The sequence below is a fragment of the Ictidomys tridecemlineatus genome, chromosome 8 (assembly GCF_052094955.1).
Source record: "Ictidomys tridecemlineatus isolate mIctTri1 chromosome 8, mIctTri1.hap1, whole genome shotgun sequence".
Lineage (NCBI taxonomy): Eukaryota > Metazoa > Chordata > Mammalia > Rodentia > Sciuridae > Ictidomys > Ictidomys tridecemlineatus.
The window spans coordinates 17,128,050-17,149,809 of NC_135484.1; the positions used below are offsets into that span (position 1 = coordinate 17,128,050).

Sequence of the window (21,760 nt, forward strand, 5' to 3'; positions counted from 1 at the left end):
CTGCTTAGTATTATAACACTACTTAGTAATGAAACTCCTAGAAAGCTCTCTTTATACATACAAACACACACACATGCATGCCAAACCCATTCACTTATACCATGCCAACAACTAACCCAGCATTTGTTAAATGAGATCAGAGTAGGCTAAGCCTTGTACATGGTCTCTTTCAATTAATCCTCTTAACAACCTTATCAAGTAGTCTTTCATCTGTACCAGATAAGGGAGGAAAATTATATTCAGAAATCTGTCCCAAATCACAGTTAAGTAAGAGGCAGAGTCTTAACTGAAGGGTCCCTAAGCTCAAGAGGCTGAGCTCTCCACTACCACATTACAGCAGCTGTGACATTAACCAGACCTTTCTTCAATGACCATTGTGCACTCAACAAATTTTGAAATTTTAGAAACTGGATAACACCATGACCTGTCTAGGAAGAAAACAGATGACAGGCCTGGGTCTTTTTATTTTGCCTATTCTGGTAGTTTTATTTATGATGCAGTTAACTTGTAGCAGGAAACCTTACTCTAAATTAAAACACCTCACCAAACTCTAGTCAGCACATCTCCCTTCAGTCCTCCCAGACCACTTGGGCAGCATATTCTTTTTGGACAAGGGAAAAGGGGAATCGGGTTTTGAAGCAAAAGGAAGAAATAAGAGAGGCAGGAGGGTCCAAGTCAGGGAAAGAAGTGACTCTGGGTAAGAAGCATCGACCTCCTGGGCCACCTTGACGGGAGGTGTCCTCCGGCACCATGCTCACTAGCAATGCACAGAGGTCCTGCTGGGTGGAGCCCAGATAACTGCAAACTTGTTTGGGGTTTCTTTAAGGAGAAAGAGTTCTAAGATCATATATTCCCCAAGGACAACATGCGGCCATGGTGGCAGGGAAGAGCATTCTCCAAGGGCAGTCCAAAGGCTTTTGAAGTTGTTTTTTTCTCCTTGGCTCCCCCACTCCATCTCCTGCTTCAAAATGCTCGGTTTTTTCTCTTATGTCCTATACAACTAGTGCCCCAGGTAAATGGGTTCTGATTTCCCTTTATTGGGGCAAAAAAATGAAAAGCCAAGAGGGGATGTAGATATGGCCCTGGTCCCAGATAGGGTCCAGCTGAACTGACCCTGTGCTGAGGCTCAAGGAGAAAAAACTTCCTTCCCTTCCTGTACCTTCTCACTATGGTGTGGCGGAGTGGAGCTCAAGGTCAAGATGAGGGTGTGGGCTAGGGGGAGAAGGTCAGGAATCCCACGCAGCCTGCCTTCTATTAGGAGCCCTCAGCCCTGAGTTCCATGGAGTCAAGCCAGCTCACCAGAGCAGATCACCCTGGGGTTCATTTGCAGGGTGTCCACTCAGGGACCTGGGAAGAAAGAGAGGCCAGCACTATCGGCAACACAGCCAGTCGCTGCAGCTCCCAAAAGCACTCCTACAAACATGTCTTCATTCCCTCCTTTTCACAAAAATGTGCATGTGATGAATAAAGGGAAATCACAATGGCTCCCTATTATAAAATTGAGGAAAAATGAGAAGTTGGCTTTGCTAGGTCTAAAAACCATAAGGGGCTAGGGACGAAGCTCAGTGGCAAAGCAGTTCCCTAGCATGTGTAAGATCCTAGGTTCAATGCTCAGCATCACACACACATTAAAAAAATTAATTAATTAATTAATTAATTAAAAAATAAAAACCAGTGAGAACAGAACTTGCTCGAGGATCCTCAAACTTCTATTTCTGAAGTCTTCACATGATTGAGCTTCCTGCTCAGGCACCTGCAAAAGGTGCAGGATTGAAGTCTAAAACTCACTAAAGTGGGTAATCAGAACACTGGCAGCCCAAGCAATGAGTTGGAGAAAAACATCAATAATTGCTAAACTGTAAATAAAAGTCAATTATTACTGAATAGTTATTTTTATTGAGAAAAAAATAATTTTCATTTTCTACCATATGTGAAATAAATGTGATCTGAGTGGATTCGAGAACATCAAGTCTGAAACACTACACTGTCCCTCCAAACAACCTGCTCTCTTCCTGATCCACTGTGGATATGTCATCCATGAATATAAAAGAACTTTTATGAGGATTGATTTATAGTTTAGGCCTGCACTGTCATTTGCACAAATGAGGTCCAGCAATTTACTATCCACCATAAGAAGCAGAACATCTTCAATTTGTCTTTGTCTACTTCAGATTTGAGGAACACTGAGTCTCTTTAATTTCGGATCAGATATGTTCAAGGCCTTGATGGAGAGTTCTGTGTTTACCTCAAACCTGTTCTTTCTGGTTCTAAGGACTTGGGTCATTTTTCTAAGCCACTGTCTCTCTTGACAAGAATCATAATCAATTTAGTCTTTCTACTCTCAAGATCATTCTAGTCAGTTTCTGGATGTTCTCCAGCTCAATTACACTTCTTTTGGTATCTGTTGACTAAAACTGCATATACTCTTTCAGACATAGATAGATCACAGCTTGCCTAGGACACAGTTGTAGGCTCTGCTTGAGGACACCCAGTGCCCCTTGGGCTGTAGCATAAAACTGGTGGAAGCCCCTAGGTGCCAGCTTAGTTGATAGTATTATGGTAGGACTGCGGGGGGAAAAAGATTAATGTCACCTGCAAATTCAAATTCAGAGATTTTTCTCAGCATTTCTTCTTCTAGGCCACCATAAAAATGTTAAGACAAATAAAACATTGATTTTTTAAAAATCTCACTCATAGGTCCTCATTAGCCTTTCCCCTAATTTGTTTCTAAAATAAATCTAAATTAAGATAACTCCATTCAACACATTTCTAAGTGAAAGATAACAAGCCATAAAGGAAGTATATTCTTTCAAACAATTGCATGCTTTCAGAAAATTAAAATATATTGCATTAGCATGACATAGATTACTATTCCTAAGCTACCAATAAAAATTACACTAAATGATAAAACACTTGTGATAGTATCATTAAAATTTAAAAAAAAAACAAAGGTACTCACTCATTTGACTACATTTACTGTTTACTATGAGCCAGTTGCCCATTCTAAATGTGGGTGACATGATGCTAATTAATACAGACTTTCTAACCAAGGAGTATATGTTATTTAATATTATTCACAATAATGTTATAAAACGTGAGACAAAATTAGATAGGAAGATGTAAAATGAATTTTGTTTGTCAATTGGATCATCTTCTATTAAGAAAAATAATTGAAAATTATTAAATAAAAAGCTCATAAAAGTAATATGGCTATAAAACATGAAAATTAATAGTTTTTCAATACTATAACAATCAACTTAAAATACAGTGGAAAAATATTTCATTCAGAATAGCAACCAAAAAATAATAAAACATCTAGGAAGAATCTTTTGTAAGAAATGTGCAGACTCTATAAGGAACTAAAGAATTCTATGATCAATAAAAGTCAGAACAATAACAACAACAAAAAAGCTTTGGAAATTAGAAATATGAGAACTGGGAAGAAATTCAACGGCAGGATTGGGAAACAAAGTTGAGAAACTCTTCAAAATGGTAGAGCACAAAGACCAACAAAAGAAAAACAAGAAGAACAAAACTAAGAAATATGGACAATTAGTATTGGAGGTTCAATCTGCAAATGACAGGAGGTTCAGAAAAACAGAAAATGAAATTACAGGAGGAGAAGTCATCGATGAAAGAAGTCAAGCAAATTTCCCAGGATATTGGTTTCCAGGATGCAAGATTCTGGACCTGGATTTGTAAATGAAAACTGACACACTCTAGGCACCAAGCTATAAAATTCAGGGTCCAAAGAACTTCCATAAAGGCAGATTCAATTTTCATGTAAGGGATTAAGAATTATTAGTCTTCTTAACAGAAATGCTGGGGGCTAGAATAAAACTGACCAAGACTTTAACATGCTAAGAGAAAATGACTTTGTGGCAGAGACATTTAATGATCAGGTTACTACTATGCCTCACTTTCTAGCCCTGAGCAATTGGGTTGGGCCTCCTGACCAAGTCTGGCCAACGAACTTCTCATAGAACCAACATACATCATTTCCAGGCTGGAGTAATGAAAATTCTCAGTGTGTCCCTCCACCACCTCTGTCCTACTATGGTGGCATATAGGTTTCCTGCTGAGACGTTTACATCCCAAGGGGAAACAGCCTGGATCCTGAACTAACTCCTGAGCTTCCCCAGAATCACTGGACCCACAGAGGGTCTTATATAAATAAGAATAAACTCTAATAGGTGAAGATATTAAGTTATCATTAAGTGCAAAATGTTAGACTTTGCACTTAATGATAATTGCATCACCTTGCCCTATTCTGATTAATGTATATTTCCAGTCTGAAATTCTACATCCTATCAAAGAATCAAGCAAGGATAAAACAGAGACATTTTCAGAAACACAAGACTTTAGAAAACTTGCAGCACATGCAATTTTTCTCAAGAAGACACTGGAGTCTGAGAAAAGAGGAAGATAAGTGTGAAAGGCAGAGTAATGGTCCCCAAGAGAAGTCCTTGTCCTGGTCTAAAGCTTCCAGAAGGAACACAGTCCTGTTGAAACCTTGAGTTTAATCCTGTGAGACCCACTCAGACTTCTGACTTCCATAACTGTAAGATAATAAATCCGTGTGAAGTCACTAAGTTCATGCTAATTTTTGAGCATAACAAAAGGAAACTAATGAGACCTGGTTATGCAGGAAACATGGGAAAACACAGAAGAGAGCAAAGAGAGAGCCCAAGACACAGCTGAGCAGGTGGTAGGGAGAGAAAATAGTCCTGATGGGGGCAGACAACAATCCCCCCAGAGACTCCATCACCTGCGTACCCATACAACACCCAAGGTGTGTGACATACCGAAAGGAGGACATACACAACAAGGAAAGAGGGCAAAGCAGAGATCAGAAATTAGTGTGGAAATAAATTTAGGAACAAGACAATTATTTGTTTTGAAGAAAAGGAAAGAAAAGGCTGAACAGGAAAGGAAATAAAATCACAGTGGCCCAGCAGCTACTGTTATTGACCTGTTCTCAATACTAAAAACCCTGGGTACCAATTGAGCCCCAACTGCATACACCTTGGTGAGGAGGATGGGGAACAAGCAGGAAGCCTAGGTGCAGGGGTGAAGGAGATAGACTTTTCGATTCTGCAGAAACTTGGCAAGGAACCTAAAGTAGCAAAAAATCACGAATGGGCAACATACCCAGGATATTCAGAGATATGAGTTAATACTAAACAGTTAAAAGAGTTAGTAATAGCTTCTGAAGAACAGGAAGTGATGTAGAGGGGTAGTCAAGGACCACACTATTTTTCATAACAAGCCTCTGAGCCATTTGGTTCTTTAAACTCTGTGCCTTATGCACATGCATAGCTTTGATCAGACATAAAAGGATTGGCAAAATATTTGCAACAAATGATACACAAGATTTCAATATTCTTAATGTACAATAAGAACAGACAGGATTGTGGAAAATTGTTCATATTGGTTGTTCCTGCCAGTTGGGACTCTGGGTGATTATTTTTTTTTTCCTGCAAATCTATAATTTTCAGGACCTTCCAAATTAAAACAAAAGGGAGTGTGTTTGATTGTTAAAACAAAACAAAAAAGAATCATAAGGTCAAGGAAAAAATAAAACCAACAAGAAAAGAATTAGGTAACTATATTGGAAATTGCTAAAATGATTAATTTACTACAATTTTGAAGACCCTGAGGCAACTGTTATTCTGCTCAAGAATGGTGGCATGGGCTTTTTCCTAATTGACTGAAGCAATTTCTTGATTAAATGTACTTTCTAAACACAATGTGCTATTTTAACATTTCAGGGTTTGCTTAAGACTTTGTTTTTAATTTTTTTTTTTTAAAGCAGCCCAACCCTAACAACTAGGTAAGTCCACAATTGTGACTGGTGCTCTTCTGGCTACTGTTCAGAGAACATCTTATCAATGTTAACAGGCCCTTGGGAAGTGAGGCGGGAAAGCTGCTAAAAGAACAATTACATACACAAACCACACATTTTTAAAACTATACTTTCGTAGAACTTTTTTTTTTTTTTTTTTTTTTTAATAAAAAAGCAAAGGCATGGGAGACACGCTAGTTAGCAGCCGTAAATGTTTGTTGAAAAAAACATGGATTTGTCATGTCCTTCTGGGGAAAGAGCGGACACATTACATGCTCATAAAATTGATAAATTTAGAAGTTCTGTTTCTGAACTTGGATGCAGATCTCCACTGAAAGCTGAACTCTCAGGAGGCAGCTGCGCCAAACACTTCCCCACTAATGGTTTAAGAGGGCGATAAGGGTGAAATCAGGCTGAATCGAGGATACAGGCGATTTAGGGATAAGAAACAGTAACTCTATTATGTAAGGTTGATTTGTTTCTCTTTTGCAGATTATTTTACTTTCTAAGCTACTAATTACCTATCCTGCACAGAATATTGAAGCATAAAGTTCTCTACAGCACACAGTGGGCTTGGAACCTTCCAGAATTATTTTAAAATAAGATACTCAAGCCATTAATTCTCCTATCATTTGCAATGATTAAAAAAAAAAAAAAGAGGGTGGAAGGGACTCCTTCAAGGTCCTGCTCAGCCAAGCAAAACTGATTCCTAAGCCAGCCTCATTCTGTCCTGCTCGTTCTCTCTTTCTCTAAACCTAATATATTTATCATGAATCATTAAACACAAACCTATTATCCAGTGCAATTGATTCTTCCATAAAATAAAATGCAGCTTCATTTTTGTAGGTTTTTTTTTTTTTTAAGCAGGACTTTGGGTACATTCAAGTTTGGACACAGATAACAATACGTGTCTAAGAAAAATAAAATAGCAAGGGACTGGAAAAGGCTATGCTTTCGTGTATTCAACTAACTTAAATGAATAAAAGGAAGAATCTATAACCAAGAGACCAAAATGTCCTTATAAAAGATTGGCATTTGTACATCAGTGGGCATGCAATTGCTTTTAAAAGTCCAAAGAAATAGAGTTGGGGGCATGGAGTGTTGGGAGCAAGAATCACTCTAAATTAGAGCAAACCAAGTTTGCAGAATCTTTAGAAAGTTTTATAAATGAAACCACTATAGTCCCAAGATCCACTGTCAGGTACATACCATGTACCTCGCGCCATGCCAGGTTTTTTCCAGTTATTCCATTTAAGCCTCACAATCCTCAGAGGGTGAGGGGCTAGGAGCCTTTAAACTTGACAATTCCATTAGCTGATTTTCTTTTTTATATTCTTTATTCTTCCGAGGCAGGGTGGGGAGTGCCAGCAAGCACCTCTTTTAGAAATAAAAAAAAAATCAAAGCTCAAAGAGGAAGTACTTATTCTAGGTTAACCAGGACAACTATATCACATAGCTAGGTTTGAACTCAGGTCTGATTCTAAAATCCATGCTCCTCAGTTCCTTAGACACCAAGAATGAACATACAAGTCAGAAGGAAGCATCTGGCAAGTTAACACTGTAATGTGTTAAATCTAAGGGGCTGGTACATTGGGCATATCAGGTGAATGCTTTATTAATCTTGCTAATATTTTGTGTTTGGAATGCTTCATAATTTAAAAATAACTACAAAGAATGTTCATAGTTGCTGCCGTAGAAATGAGGAGGTATTATAAACTTCTTGATCAAAAACCCCAGTTTGTTTTTCAGAGAAAATCCCACAATGTGGATCTTTGCCATGGCAGATTCTATTTACAGCAGGATATAGAGGAGCCATGAAACCAGGGGCACCCACTTTTCAGCAGCCATGGCTTCAGGGACAGTTGTCCTAGAGGAAGCATGCTGGACAGGGCCCACACTCGACCCAGTTCCACACTAAGATTTATTTGCTTCCTGCAGGTTCTCACAGACAGGAGGAAAACATGGTGGATGGCCAGCCACATCTACAGCCTGAAAAAACAGGTTGTGAGGTTTGGGGGATAAAAACAAGAAATTCATTATTCTCTTAAATCTCTGTCATACTCTTCCAAGTAAAAACTGAGGCTGACAGAAGGAGACTCTGTGCACATAAATCCAGTAATCCTGCCTCCCAGGGAAATGGGGATTTGGGGATCCAGAAACCTTTTCCAAGTTAAGAGCCCAACAATTTGAAAGTAATCATGCTCTCAATATCTTCTGTAAGTAGTTTACCTGCTGCGAATATAAGATATTTGGGCTCAACTCCTTAGAAATACAGAATGGGATCCTGGGGCCAGGGGGTGCCTATTTGTTTGTTTTCTTTTGTTTTTTTTTTAAAGAAAACATTTCAAAACATCTTTCAGCTAATGGGGTTAGGGCTGTCAAGTTTAAAGGAGTTGTTAAAAGGGAAAAAATAAACCAAAACCAAAATCTTTCTTAGGGACATGAGGGTAGTGTTATGAAACATCAGGCTGAGATGATTTCTGTAAAAACAAGGACATCCTTTCCAAAGGGCCACAGACTTTGTGAATGTTTTTCTCTGTTTCCCTCCTAGCCCCCACCCTGTGGCAACGGGACATCAGTCCCCTCCGTAACTTTCTTCTAAATAAATAGACTATCATTGAGGTCCTGGTCAGAGAAAAATATGATGTCACCTCAGATGATTTTTTTGTATATAAAATAGCAATTAAAGAGTACAATGAATTTCAAATAGGAAAAAAAAAAGGAGGCAATGTTGGGGATAACAACATAGCTAAAGACAACAACACACCTTTCTGAGAAAAGTGAAAAAGGAAGTTGAAGGAAATCTGACTACTAAATGTTGAAAATAGAAAAAGATGCTCTTAAATTATCCTAACGACAGGCTTCTCAGGATGGCTTCAATGTTTATTAAATCCAACCAACCAAATAATGACAAGTAGGGAGTGACCCTCCGTGCTGTCATAGTAATCAAAGATACTAAACTCAACCCGTTTGCATTTCTTCCTAGGGTTGCCATAACAGAAGACCAGAAACCGATAGATTAAAACAATAGAAATTATTCTTGCATTGTCTAGGAAGTCAGAAGTCTGAAATCACGGTGTACACAGGGTTGGCTACCTCTTTGGGGCTCAGAGGGACAGCCTGCCAGACTGCTCCATGCCTCTTGGTATCCCTTGGCTTGTGGCATCATGGTATCCTCTGTGTCTATGTCTGCTTCTGTGTCCAATTTCCCTCTTTTTACTTATAAAGACATCAGCCATACTGGATTTAGGGTCTACCCTACCCTAGTATAACCTCAACTGCAAAGAACCTCTTTCAAATAAGATTACATTCACAGGTTCTGGAGTTGTGATTCAATATCCTTGGGGCAGGTACGATTTGATCCACACCACCACTCAAAACTGGATTTGTGACTGATCACTCCTATACAATTTTTTGCTGTTCCATCATTATGCAGACATGGTCCCCATTTCCTAGGTCATCATATTTTCTCTTTTTCCTGTGAAAGCAAAGTGTCACAAGTTCATATCTCTACTTCTGTAGCTCTACAAACCCCAGTTGTAGGGCTCACCCTTTCTCATCCCTTCCTGCTATGGTTTAGATATGAGGTGTCCCCCCAAAAGCTCATATGTAAGATAGTACAAGAAAACTTAGAGGTGAAATAATTGGGTTATGAGAGCTTTGACCTAATCAATGCATTGATACTCTGATAGAGATTAACTGGGTGGTAACTGTAGGCCAGCAGGGTGTGGCTGGAGGAGCTGGGTCACTGGGATGTACCTTTGAAGTACATATTTTGTCTGAAGTGAGGAGAGTCTCTCTCTGCTTCCTGGTGCCATGTCCTGAGATGCTTTCCTCCACCACACTCTTCTGCCATGATGATGTACCACACCTTGGACCCAGAGCAATGGAGCTGGCTGTCTGTGGACTGAGACCTCTGAAACCATGAGCCCCAAAATAAACTTTTCCTACTTTAAAACTATTCTTGCCAGGCCTTTTTGTCACAGCAGCAAGAAAGCTGACTAACAGAACACCTCCACATCAGACTCTTTGACATGGTTAGTTCCTCCTACTCAGCCTCCACGACTCTCTCCTAGAGAAGAGTCAGGGTGAGTGTTCTGTGTTCAACCTGTGCTCATTCTCACAAAAGCACCCAGAAGCCCGCTTAGGCATTATAAGGTTATAAGTCCATCCTTCCCATTGGGCTCTAAACTCCTTGCAGGCAGTGATTGTGACTTCTATAGTCTTATGCTCCCAGCACTTAACATAGAGCCCAATACAAACTTGGTACACAGTAAATGCTTGACCCATTTAGACCTCAACATGTATCACCATAGAACCCTGTGCTCTCAAAGTCTTTGATTCCATTAAACCTTATGATGCAATTAGATAATATAATAAACTATTAGATGATAGAGGTTACTTTCAACTATTTGTGCATCTTCCTGATCTTTTGGACAAACTAGGTACTCAATGAATTAATACTAAAGGAAAATTAGCTTCCAGGCAATGTGTAACAGGGACTGAGCCTTACCAAGCAACTATTACTGCTAGTCACTGTTAGACACTATACAATTAATTACCACTGAATTAATATCAGCACTTTTCTCTTGATTGCAGAATGCTTGCTCAGCATTAAACTATAATGTATTGCTCAGCAATAAATTATACACCCTCTTCTAATGAGCCTATTTTAAAATAGAATTTTGAATACTAATACTATCTAGCACATTATATAGATAAAGAATAGGTCTGATTTTATATAAAAATTCTTTTTACACAAAATTATAAAGGTATGAAATATAACTTAACTTTCAGTATATGATCAGGATCCACTAGATCCAATTTTTAACTTATCAGGTTTTTTGAGCAGTTCTAATTATTTGTATGGATTAATACTCCACTCTACTTTCTTAGTATCTACAAAAAAAGGGAGAGAAAATATACTTTTTTTCAAACTAAAGAGAATAAAACTCATCTACTTTGCAATTACCACCCTAAAATAAAAATCTAAGATCCATTAATGAGATCTTAGTGATTTTAATTTTTCTTAATTTTAACACTGCTATTTCAGAAATAATTACCCATCCATTATATATCAATTATGCTCAGGTGCTTTAAAAATACTAAAATAATAGAAAAGTGGAAGAATGATGGAATATCAGGATACTACTATCCAAAACAATGGTTACTGATGATATAAATGCTCTCTTTGTGTTGTCCAAGGACACATATGGAGAATTAGAAATGTGACTAATGCAACTAAGAAGTTGAATTTTTATCTTTTAAATTTTAATTAGTTTGAATATAATTATCCTCACGAGTCTCATGGCTACTGTAGTCAATGGCGTAGGCCCACGGGATGGAATCAGTGGTAAAATAAACTGTGACTGTTACATCACCCTTTACATTTCCTATTGCATGAGTCAAGTATTGCATTGTCTTTCCAGAAGATAAAAACAAAGACTGGAGATAGCTTCTTTATGGTTTTCTTTTTTCCAGGACCTCATGCATGTGAGGCAAGTGTCCTACCACTAAACTACCCGGCTTGCCTCTTTGTAGTTTTCAACTTATACTAAAGAGAGAATTTGGAATTTTTTATACCTACGTGTAATGACAAAGAGAGGAAAACTGAGGAGGCAGAGGGGTTTCTCAAGCACTAGAAGAATCAGAGGTGAACGCAAAGAGTCAGAGAGTACTCAAGATTCTGCTACTGCTGCACCTGATAGTGAATGCGAAACTTTGCACTGAACCCTGATGACATCTTAGATTGAACATCTCAAACTCAAGAATCAATGAGTGGACCATATATTCATAAGAACAGAAAGAAAATACAATATTCTTATGTAGTCCATGAATCAAGAGGAAGGACTTTGTCAAATGCTATTTTGTGTACAGAAATGGGGCCTATCCTGTTTTGCTAAATAACATGGAACAGTATTCTGTTATTTGGGATATTTGGAAATCAAAATTTACATTATATGCTGTTTGCAAAATGGAAAAATGCCAAAGACAGGTATTTATACAAAGGTGATTTAAAAGAAAAAGGTAAAGCACAAATCAACTCATTTTTGAAAGTTAAAAACTGTCTACTGAATTCAAACAGTAAATGCTGTCTTTTTGCTGGGAAACTGAGGGTTAAGTTTGTGTATGTACTAATCAGTGTACTAGTTTCTTATTTAAAGGTGTAAAACTCCAGAAATGCAGTAAAAAATATTATTGTATTTCTACTTAAATTTATCATCTTGAAATGGTTAAAGCGTGGAGACTGGAGCTACTCAGCTCTGGGCTGGAATCCCAAATCCAATCCTTAGTGCATGACCTTCAGCAAATTAGTACCCTCCCTAAGATCCAGTTCCCTCATCTGTAAAATAAGGATTAAAAAATTACTTCCTGTTTTATAGAGAGTAAATTTTGCATGCAAAGTGCTTAGCATAGTGCTTGGCACATAGGAAAAGATATAAATCAGCTATGGATAGTGATTTTATTATCCTCGAGTTGCTTAGAACAGCTCTCCTTACATATCAGATTTGGGAGCCTTACATATGTGAAATGATAACCACGTCTTATTTATGCCCACTGAACTTCTCATTGCTGATGCCTGCTGCTCCCCCACCAGGTACCCACATTCCAGGTAGAGTGAAGCTAAGGAGAGGAAGACATCAACCTGCTGCTTAGGGGGCTTTTAATCTTTAACTTGACTCTCTTACACTTGGAAAGGGATTTTTCTGATTTCTAGATTGAGGAAGCATTACTTTAATAAATTCAAACCTGCATAAAACATTATAGCCTTCCAGGGTTTTTTTTTTCTGTAGACATAAACATGTATGCATATAATTTTACAAAAAGTGCTATCATACCATAGTTGCTTTTTCATACCTGAGTGTGTATTCAAGAATATCTTTCTATTTCATTCACTAGAGATCTCCGTGGCCATTCTCACTAGGGCTCCAACCTTAAGCTACACAGTGGTGGTAAAAAGTAGTAGCCAGAGGAAAACATTAACATCCACCTTTCAATAACAGCTTTGCTCAAAACCTGAGGCAAGCTGTGAGGTCCAAATGGATTTCAAAAACAAGTGAAAATCAGAGGTGTTTTGTTTTTTTCCTTGTGAAAACACTGGAGAGAATGAGGACCCGGGCCTAGTCCATGCTGTGTGGCACACCCCATTCCCTAAATGGCTATTACTTGTGGAATGTGAAACTTGTGAAATTGAACTTTTAATAAAATGAGAACTTGCTGTAACCTCAGTATATTTTCAGGGTTTTAAACTCTTATTTTATCTAGAGCACAACTCTTTTGAGTCTTGGCATCAAAAAGTTATTTCTGAGTGCTAAACAAATATGAAAAATATGGGTTTGGCGTGGGTCTGACTTTCCCCTGCCAGGATGGGTCCACTCCAGAAGCCAGACATGTGTGAGTCCTTATCCTCTGGATGCCACTGTGTCTCTGGATAAGCCAGTGATCTGCAGATCTAAATAAGTAGGACCCCACCCCAGGGGACACTCCAGGGACCTTTATCTGGAAGTCTGACCTCATCATTTTTGAGATTCAATTCCATCCTGCCAGAAGTCAGAACCATGGATAAAGAGATGGTCACATACCAATATTATTCCTACCCAGTTTTACATTCTTATTATGGCTTCTGCTTAAAAAGTCAGGAGTGTTTTTGCCACTCCATTCCTAGACAACAAGCAGATGGTTCTAGAGAAAAAAAAAATCTCTGAAAAACTTCTGCTGGTCTAAAGAGATTATGTTCACAATTTTCAAACTTGGACAAGAGTTTACAAAACTGGCTTTACTCTGAACGTGGTCAAAAAGAATGAGATACCACCTGATTGTTTTTGTGGATCACTGGGAACTTGAGCTGCAGAAGAGGAGTGAGCACACCAAACATCAAATCCAAACACTGTCAACGCTGGCCGAGGGGCAGGCAGGACAGAAGTCCAGCTTTAGCCAGGCCAGCAGGCCTCCTGAAGAGATGGTCCAAGCTGGCCACCAGGAACAAAGTTCCAAAAGGCAAGTTCATATCAAATGGGCCTGAGTTTCTGACCAGGAAAAACCCTGCTTGACAAGCCTGGAACCCAGGTAATATCTTGACAAGCCAAAGAAGCAAACAGCTAATCCCCCTCCCTTGACACTGGTCCGGACAGTGAGTAGAGAAGGCGAGCCTGACCTCCAGGGAGGCAAAGGCAGATAGTGGTGAGGAAACCCAGCAGGCCATCTGCACCCCCGCCCATCTTCCCTTCCTGGGCTGGTTATTGCCTAAAGAAAATAGTCTTCACTATAAGGACACTTAACAAAGGTGAGTCACCATTATATTAATAAATAAAACTGTAGGTAATAAGCCATGTCACTCTTTCTGAGTTAATAATAGTGAAGACAACACAGAAAATATCCAGGGAAGTGGTTTTCTCTCTATTCGTGGCCTTTAGGGCAGCAGTTCTCAAATGCGGCCCCTTGACCCACAGCATCAGCCTCCTCTGGGAGTCTGTCAGAAATGCCAGTTCTCAGGTCCTGCCCCAGACTGACTCAATCAGAACTCTGGAGGTGGTGCCCAATAATCTGAATTTTAATAAGCCTCCAGGTGATTCTGATACAAGTCAAGTTTGAGAATACTAGCCTAGTGCAAAAAACCTGGAACAGGAGCCAGGAAAACGAATTCAGATTCCAGCTCTGGATTCCACTGTCCAGTTCAATGAGGTTCAATGAAGAACCATAACATGCCTCTCTGTGTCTTGAGGCTCAAGCCAGGATGTGAGGATGCACATTAGACTTAGACCTTACAGTCCTCTATGTTCTTTTGCTCCTGTAGGAGAGGAGCTATTTTTATTGTTGTTGCTTCTTATTTGCATTTCTAGGGTCTCTGGCATCATAAGCACTCAATAAGCATGCAGTAGGTCAAATGGTAGGGCTGTTCATGAATTTGATAAATACTACTGTCCAATTGATCAATAAAGTTAACAACACCCCAGTCACATAAGCACTAGCTACTTCTGATTTACTATTTATTACACATCAGTGCTGAGTACTCCGCATACATCAGCTCATCTGATCCTTTCTGATATCCTTCGCTGGCTAGTATACTTAGCTCTACTCTGCACTTGAGAATCTGAGGCTCAAAATGTTGAGAATTTCACCACTGTAATACAGTTAGAAAGTGGCAGAGCCCATGCTGCATTCAGAAATATCTGCTTCCAAAGCCCATGCTTATAAGTAAAGTGGCTTAAAGGGCCACCGAGATTGGTGGCTCATTGTTTTCTCATCACGAACTTATAACTGCACTTTGTAGGCATCTCCTTCAGTTCATCTACCAAGGACTGGTAAGCTAGGTGTCACAGGCCAGACACAAAATTCTTAACGTAAGACTGACTGATAAAGGGTTGCCAACGTTTTGTCCAGGGCATTCCCCTGGCCCAAGGACTGATCAACATTCCCACTAAGGAAAATAAAAATGATATCAAAAAAAATACAAAGGACAGAAGTTCAGAATAAAAGAGAGTACATTGCATTACATAGATTTTCTCATCCACAATGATTACTTTGTTGTTCTCATCTTTCAGTAGAATGACATTTGGTTTTCATTGAGCTCAAGAAAATAGAGTGTGGTGGAAAAACTACACTAAAGGACTGTTCTGCCCCTTAAAAGTCAAACAGAACTGCTTATAGGAAGAAACAAAGTGGGCATGCAGGCCAGGCCAGGGCAGCCGTGGGAGGGCACTGGCTGGGCCTTGTACAGAGTATCCTATCCCAGGCAGGCCAGGGAGAAGGGGACAGAAGTAAGTCTGGCACCAGGCCCAAAGGCGTGGGAGGCAGGGCTGTGAACAACTTCATGGGCCAGCCAGGGCAAATGAGGTGACGGCCAATAGGAGAAGCTGGCTAAGGTCTAAAGTGAGTTGGTGGCTCCAGTGTTTGGGCAGATCCAGCTCTTCAAGTAAGGGCGTAATGGCTCTCCCTCCGTGTCACATGACTATCTTCATGCTCGTCCCTTTCCTCTGCATTAGAGGTTGAAGATTTATTTGACATTCATCATCCACTATTTTCTTGCAAATGCTCTGGGACTAGAGGGCATCTGGTTGGGGTGAATGGGGGTCCAGGAGCTACTAAAATCAGAAGCTCCAAGTACTGACAAAGGAAAAGACCTTACCCTACTAGGAGGTGGTCCATGGTCATCCAAGTAAGTGGAGTTTCCTAGAAAATAAAGAAGAAAAATGTTGATGGGTCATTTTTTTTTGAAAACTCCAAAAGATTAATGCAAAGTCAGTGAAAATAAGCATTTTATATATATTTCTATTCAGGCAACAGTGCCAAAGACAAATGGGTAATTCATCCATCAGTTTGGCTGGGCTTTGCTTATGTTATTGACATGGCTCCTGGCTGTCAAGACGTGTAGCCAGCCTCTGGTCCCTGCCGAGAAGCAGCAACACTTCTAGGCTGCAGAGGCCCGCAGCCCGTGCAGACCCCACCTGCCAGCAGAAGCAGTGAATTGAGCTTCATCTCAAAACTCCAGTTTCATTATGATGCTTGGTTAACAGTTTTGGCAATAACAAATATTCTACCCACATGGGCGTGCATTCACACAAACACACACCTGCAGAGGCATGCACCACCATTGTTTCACACCCAATACTTGTTGAGATTCCCTTGGACCACTGGTTTTCAACCTTTAATGTGCATCAGAATTACCTGCAGGGATTGATAAGACACAGATGTCTTGGCCCTGTCCCCAAAGTTATGATTCAGTAGTTTTGATAACTTGCATTTCTAACCATGAGTCAAGTGATGTAGGTGTCGTTGATCCCGGAAACATACTTTGAGAACACCTCCACTGTTTCACCAGTCGCCTTGACGCTGTCAATTTCTCTTTATCTTTTCAGTCCAGTTTGACCGGTCTTCACTAATAGCCACCTACTAGCATGTGTGTTTTCAGACAGTGTGGCTGTTGTCTCCTGATGAATAAACAGAAGACTCAGGAGGGCTTGGAAGGGAATCAAGATTTATTGAGTTTATTTTTTAAAGTATTAGGTACTCTGTTAAGTGCTTTCCAGATATTCCTTCATTTAATTCAAATATCAGAGATGGGTTAGAATTTTCGAAAACAGAGGTCTGGAGAACATCAGTAAGTTACTCTAGTTACAAGAGTAATTAACCTGCAGGGAGGAGAAGACTGGTTTTTCCAGAGGTGTTTGGGCATCTACCCATCTGAAAAGCAGACCGAAAGGTTTGACATCTCAGGCTTCCATGCAGCCCACGAACTGCAGATGCTACCATCTGGTGACACTGGATCACATGGGGAAGCCAATGATGCAATCAGTCTAATAGGAGACTCCTGTGAGTCCAGGAAAATAATCTTCACTAGAACCTACTTCTGAAACACAGTGTAGAAACTATTGGAAAAACAAGAATACTTAGAGAAGAAGAGACTTGGGGGTATGATAAATGCCCTAGTTTGAATAGATGAAAGGTGCTTTTGAAAATAAAGATTAAAAGTGACTTAGAAAACTGGAAGAAAAAAAAAAGAGGGGGGGAAGCAAAGCTTAAGCCAGGGACAGTAAAAATGGGGACATGTATCCAAACATAATAAATAAGAGGGGTTTGGCTTATACATTTTTCCACACTGAGTCAACATGCAGCCCTTCTTTGTAGTCTTCTGATTTGTAACACACTTATTTCCACAGGGACAGTACTCTAGCTAGTCGCATATCGTAAAAGGATAACAGGGTCCAATTTTTATGTGCAAGTTGCAAACCCTGCCATACTCATGATTAGGCTTGTTTCAGGAACCTTTTAAATGTGAATGTGATTAACCATTTGTTAGCTCTTAATTACAGCACTGAACTCCATGGGGAACACACGTAAGTAGAAAGATCTGTATCAGACCTAATAAAAAAGATGTGCATAAAAATGGTTGCTGACATCTGGAGAACTATTTAGGAATATTTCACAATAGTATAGCCGGTATGACTGCAGAGAGTTCCCATCTGCTCTTCATGAGGATGTGCCTTCCCCAGAGAAAAGCGAGAAATCCCAACATGCTCCAGCATGTTCTCCAGGTATCATTTCAAGGATCAAAGAGAGCTCCAACAACAAAACACTCTTAAAATGCTAGAGGCTTCCACATTTCTAAACACCCCTTAAAGGGATTCATTCAACTGATTGATCACTAACCCAAACTCCAGATGAGGCACCCCAACACCTTAGCACCTCAGATTAGATGTCTAAAGACATCTCACATTTCATACATCCAAAACAGAAAACTTCATATGCTCCAATTACATTCCCCAAATCCCTGTCTTCCTTATTGGCTTGTCAATTTGTGCTTTCCTCCACCTCATACTTACCCCCTAGTCAGAGGTCCTGCTGACTTGGCCTTCAAGTTATTACTCAAATCTGAACACTTCTCATCAGTCACTCTAAGCCATCCAGTAGAGTCCCTGTATCTCTTTATTTATCCCTATTTTCTTCCTCTACTTGAATAGCAACAAGAGTTGGGCTTTTAAAAAATATTTTTTAGTTGTAGATGAACATAAAATCTTTATCTTTATGCGGTGCTGAGGATCGAACCCAGGGCCTCACATGTGCTAGGTGAGCACTCTCCCACTGAGCCACAACCCCAGCCCGCAACAAGAGTTTTTAAACCTTGTAACTTAGAACATGTTAGTGATATGCCTTGAAAAAAATGTGTTTCTAAGACCCTCACCATGGTCTGTGATGCCATACATGACGCAGGCCCTATGTCCTATCACCATTAGCCTCAACTGCCTTTTCTCTGCTCCAGAATGCACCAAGCTGCGCTCAGCTGGGGGCCTTTTGAACTGTCTCTAGAAAAGCTCTTCCCCACCCCTTCCATTCAGGCTCAGTTCAGATGTTCTCTCTGAATAGCCCCGTTTTATAATAGTACATTTATTTACTTAGTCCCTTATTGTCTGTCTCTTCCAACTAGAGTACAAGCTCCCTCAGGGCAGGGACTTGTCTACTGTGCTCAACGCTACAACTCCTAGAACAGAGCCCCTCAAGAACGTGGTATGTAGTCAGTATTGGCTTAAAAAATGAAATACTACTTAATTCACTTTCCATACTTGACATCTTGGCCATAGACTGTAATAAATGAATTATCACCTGCACCTTAGCCTTAGTTATTCATTAGTCATATGGTTTGCAATGTTTTCAACAAGTGAACAGAAAATACTAAGCATGGGGTCTGGGCGGGAAGCACCATCTTGGAGAGGAAGACATGCACAAGTCTGCCTCATAATTCACCCCCTTATAACTCAATGCTATGACAACGACTGCATGACACTGAGTTATTTTCTTATCCTCTATTTTTTTTTTTTTTTGGATAACTGAAGATAATGATGGCACCCAGCTCATAGATATGGTGTGGGATTAAATTAAATTATGTACAAGTAGCACTAAACCCAGGACCAGAGACAAAGTAAGCCTTAGACAGAAGTTAGCATTGTGATTGTGAATGTCCAACCTCCATGGAGTCACAATGTCCAGTTTGTAAAGCCTCAACACAGTGTGAATGTGAACCTCCCATCTTATTCCTTTCATTAATAAGCAAAACTGACCCCACTGGTGTAGGCCTAGGTCCTATGGCACACCTTTGGACTCAACATATTGTTAAATCTTTTGTCAGTTTTACATGTGGGAAATATTATAACTAAGAAAACAATGTTATCACAGCAAATGGCCAATAATACCCTCTTGTATTGAATCTCTCTCTCTCTCTCTCTCTCTCTCTCTCTCTCTCTCTCTCTCTCTCTCTCTCTCTTTTGTAAGGACTTTGACTTAGGGGCCATCTTAACACTGATTCTATTCTAAATTATTTCTTTGGGTTGATGAGCAATACATATTGGGCAGAGTTAAACATACATCAAAAAACGAGACATGGTAATAAGCTTGACAAAGATGCTAAACATTGGCAGAACACATTAGGCCTGGCTGACATTTACTAGTTTTCCTAATCTCCCTCATTACGCATCCTCTCATCTATTTAGTCATGATTTATAGGGTACCTCCTTCTGTATAGAAACCTAGAAACCAAATGAGATATGAAATTCTTATCATTGCTACTGGACCATACATTAACCTTTTTTGAGTGCTTACCATTTGCCAGGTACTTTGTAAGGACTGTTTTACCCAAGCCAGGCTCAGTGGTGCACACCCATAATCCCAGTGAATCCACAGACTCGGACGGGAAGATCTGCAAGTTCAAGGCCAGTCTCAGCAAATTTAGTGAGAATCTCTGCAACTCAGCAATACTCTATCTCAAAATAAAAAATAAAAAGGGCTGGAGATGTAGCTCAGTGGTAAAGTGCCCCTGGGTTCAGTTTCCAGGACATGTTAAAGAAAACTGTTTTATCCAAACTTCTCAAGAATCCCACAAGGTGATATATGTTAAAAGCATCTCACCCAGGCCACACAATCAAGCAAAGAACACAGCAGAATTCAAACCCTAATAGTATGACTACCACTGATATGCTTCGATCAGTACAATACAAAAATACCCTAAGATAATTCATTATTTTCTTACCTCTCTCTCCCTCCCTTTTTTATAGACAATTTCATCATCAGCTGTTATGACCCAGGAATGAATCAGTCCTACTTAACACTTCTCTCTGCACACAGGAAGGAACTGGGCTCACCAGTGTTGGCACTTGGACCCTGTGCCTGCAATCTTACCAGCAGATCATTAGTTATGTCCCTGCAATTTATCAGAACCCAGAGCCAGTAAATACTTCTCACTGACAACAGAGGTTGTGAAAGGGGGACAAGTGTTTCCAAGGCCAGGGATAGCAAGCTTCTCCTCCCTAAGGTGTAATTTTAGGAGTTGATATTTGAGTTTAGGAACTTAAGCTTTCATGGGACAAAGTCAACAAAATTGTCAGAATTTTTGAAATTGAAGTAGATAACTTCTTCACTACAGAGATCAAAGGATGTGCTGTTGTCAAAATGTGCTGCCATGAATAGGCTCCAAGGCTTCAAAGCAGCTCAGGCCGGTTTGCCTCGCACAGGATTCTTGGCAAGAGTGTTGACTTGCAGGACAGGAAGGTGACACCCATGTCCTCCAGGCATGGTGCTTAGGATCTGCACTGTGGAAAGGTAAGAAGTGGTGGAGGAGGGCTTCTCTCCTGGCACCTTCTCCATGTGCCTGTGTGTGGCCACCCCCAGCAGCCGAGTCTCAGCCCAGGATCGCAGGAGTGTGTCCTTATTTTCAGAGGCCTGGAGGAACACATTCTTACATTTCTTTCCAGAAAGTAACCTGCACCTTTGGAATTCTGACTCCAGCCTCCTTTTCATGTCTGGGGTCTTCCTTCAGGGATCAAGAATTACAGTATCTTGTCAAGCTAGAGAAAAAGGAATGGCACACCCCCACATTCCCACTCTTTGCTGCGTGGGCTTTTACAGGACCTGTCCTTTAAAAAAATTACTAGTGAGGGCTGGCATGGAGCTTGGTCTCTTACAGGAATTTAAGCTGATCCAGGCTGTTCAAGTAGGTGGAGGAGACAGGCTGTGGCTTCTGATTAGAAGCCACATGCCAGCACTAGGAACATGTTCTGTACCCTGATGATGGTGTGACGACACACACCTTAACACTTACAGAACTACACCACAAACCCAGCAGCACTCTGGTGGTTTAACATGCTTTAAAAATGCCCTGATGAGGAGGTAAGTGATCTCAGGCTTTGAAACCAGCAACATTACAACACAATCCAAATCCCACGCTCTTCCTTCATGATGGAGACCTCCCGGGGAGGCTGTAAATCATTCGTAAACGTGCAAAGGTGCTAAACCCAAGTACATGGGAGTTACAGCTTGTGGGCGTGTAGTTTCCCTGAGCATCTTCCCGTGTTATCAAGGTCTCCCTACTTCAACCATCTTACAAAGTATTTTTAGCAAAGATGCATTTCAAGAAACTCATGTGAAGCC

General features: G+C 40.2%; 1 protein-coding gene across 1 annotated transcript in view; it reads right to left on the reverse strand.

Moving 5' to 3' along the window:
• Ust (uronyl 2-sulfotransferase) overlaps positions 1–21,760 on the reverse strand; it is a 267,090-nt gene that overhangs the window by 142,008 nt on the left and 103,322 nt on the right. Inside the window, exon 2 of the mRNA XM_005321354.5 lies at positions 15,972–16,015. Within this exon, the coding sequence (XP_005321411.2) occupies positions 15,972–16,015 (44 nt within the window). The remainder of the gene's footprint in view (positions 1–15,971; positions 16,016–21,760) is intronic.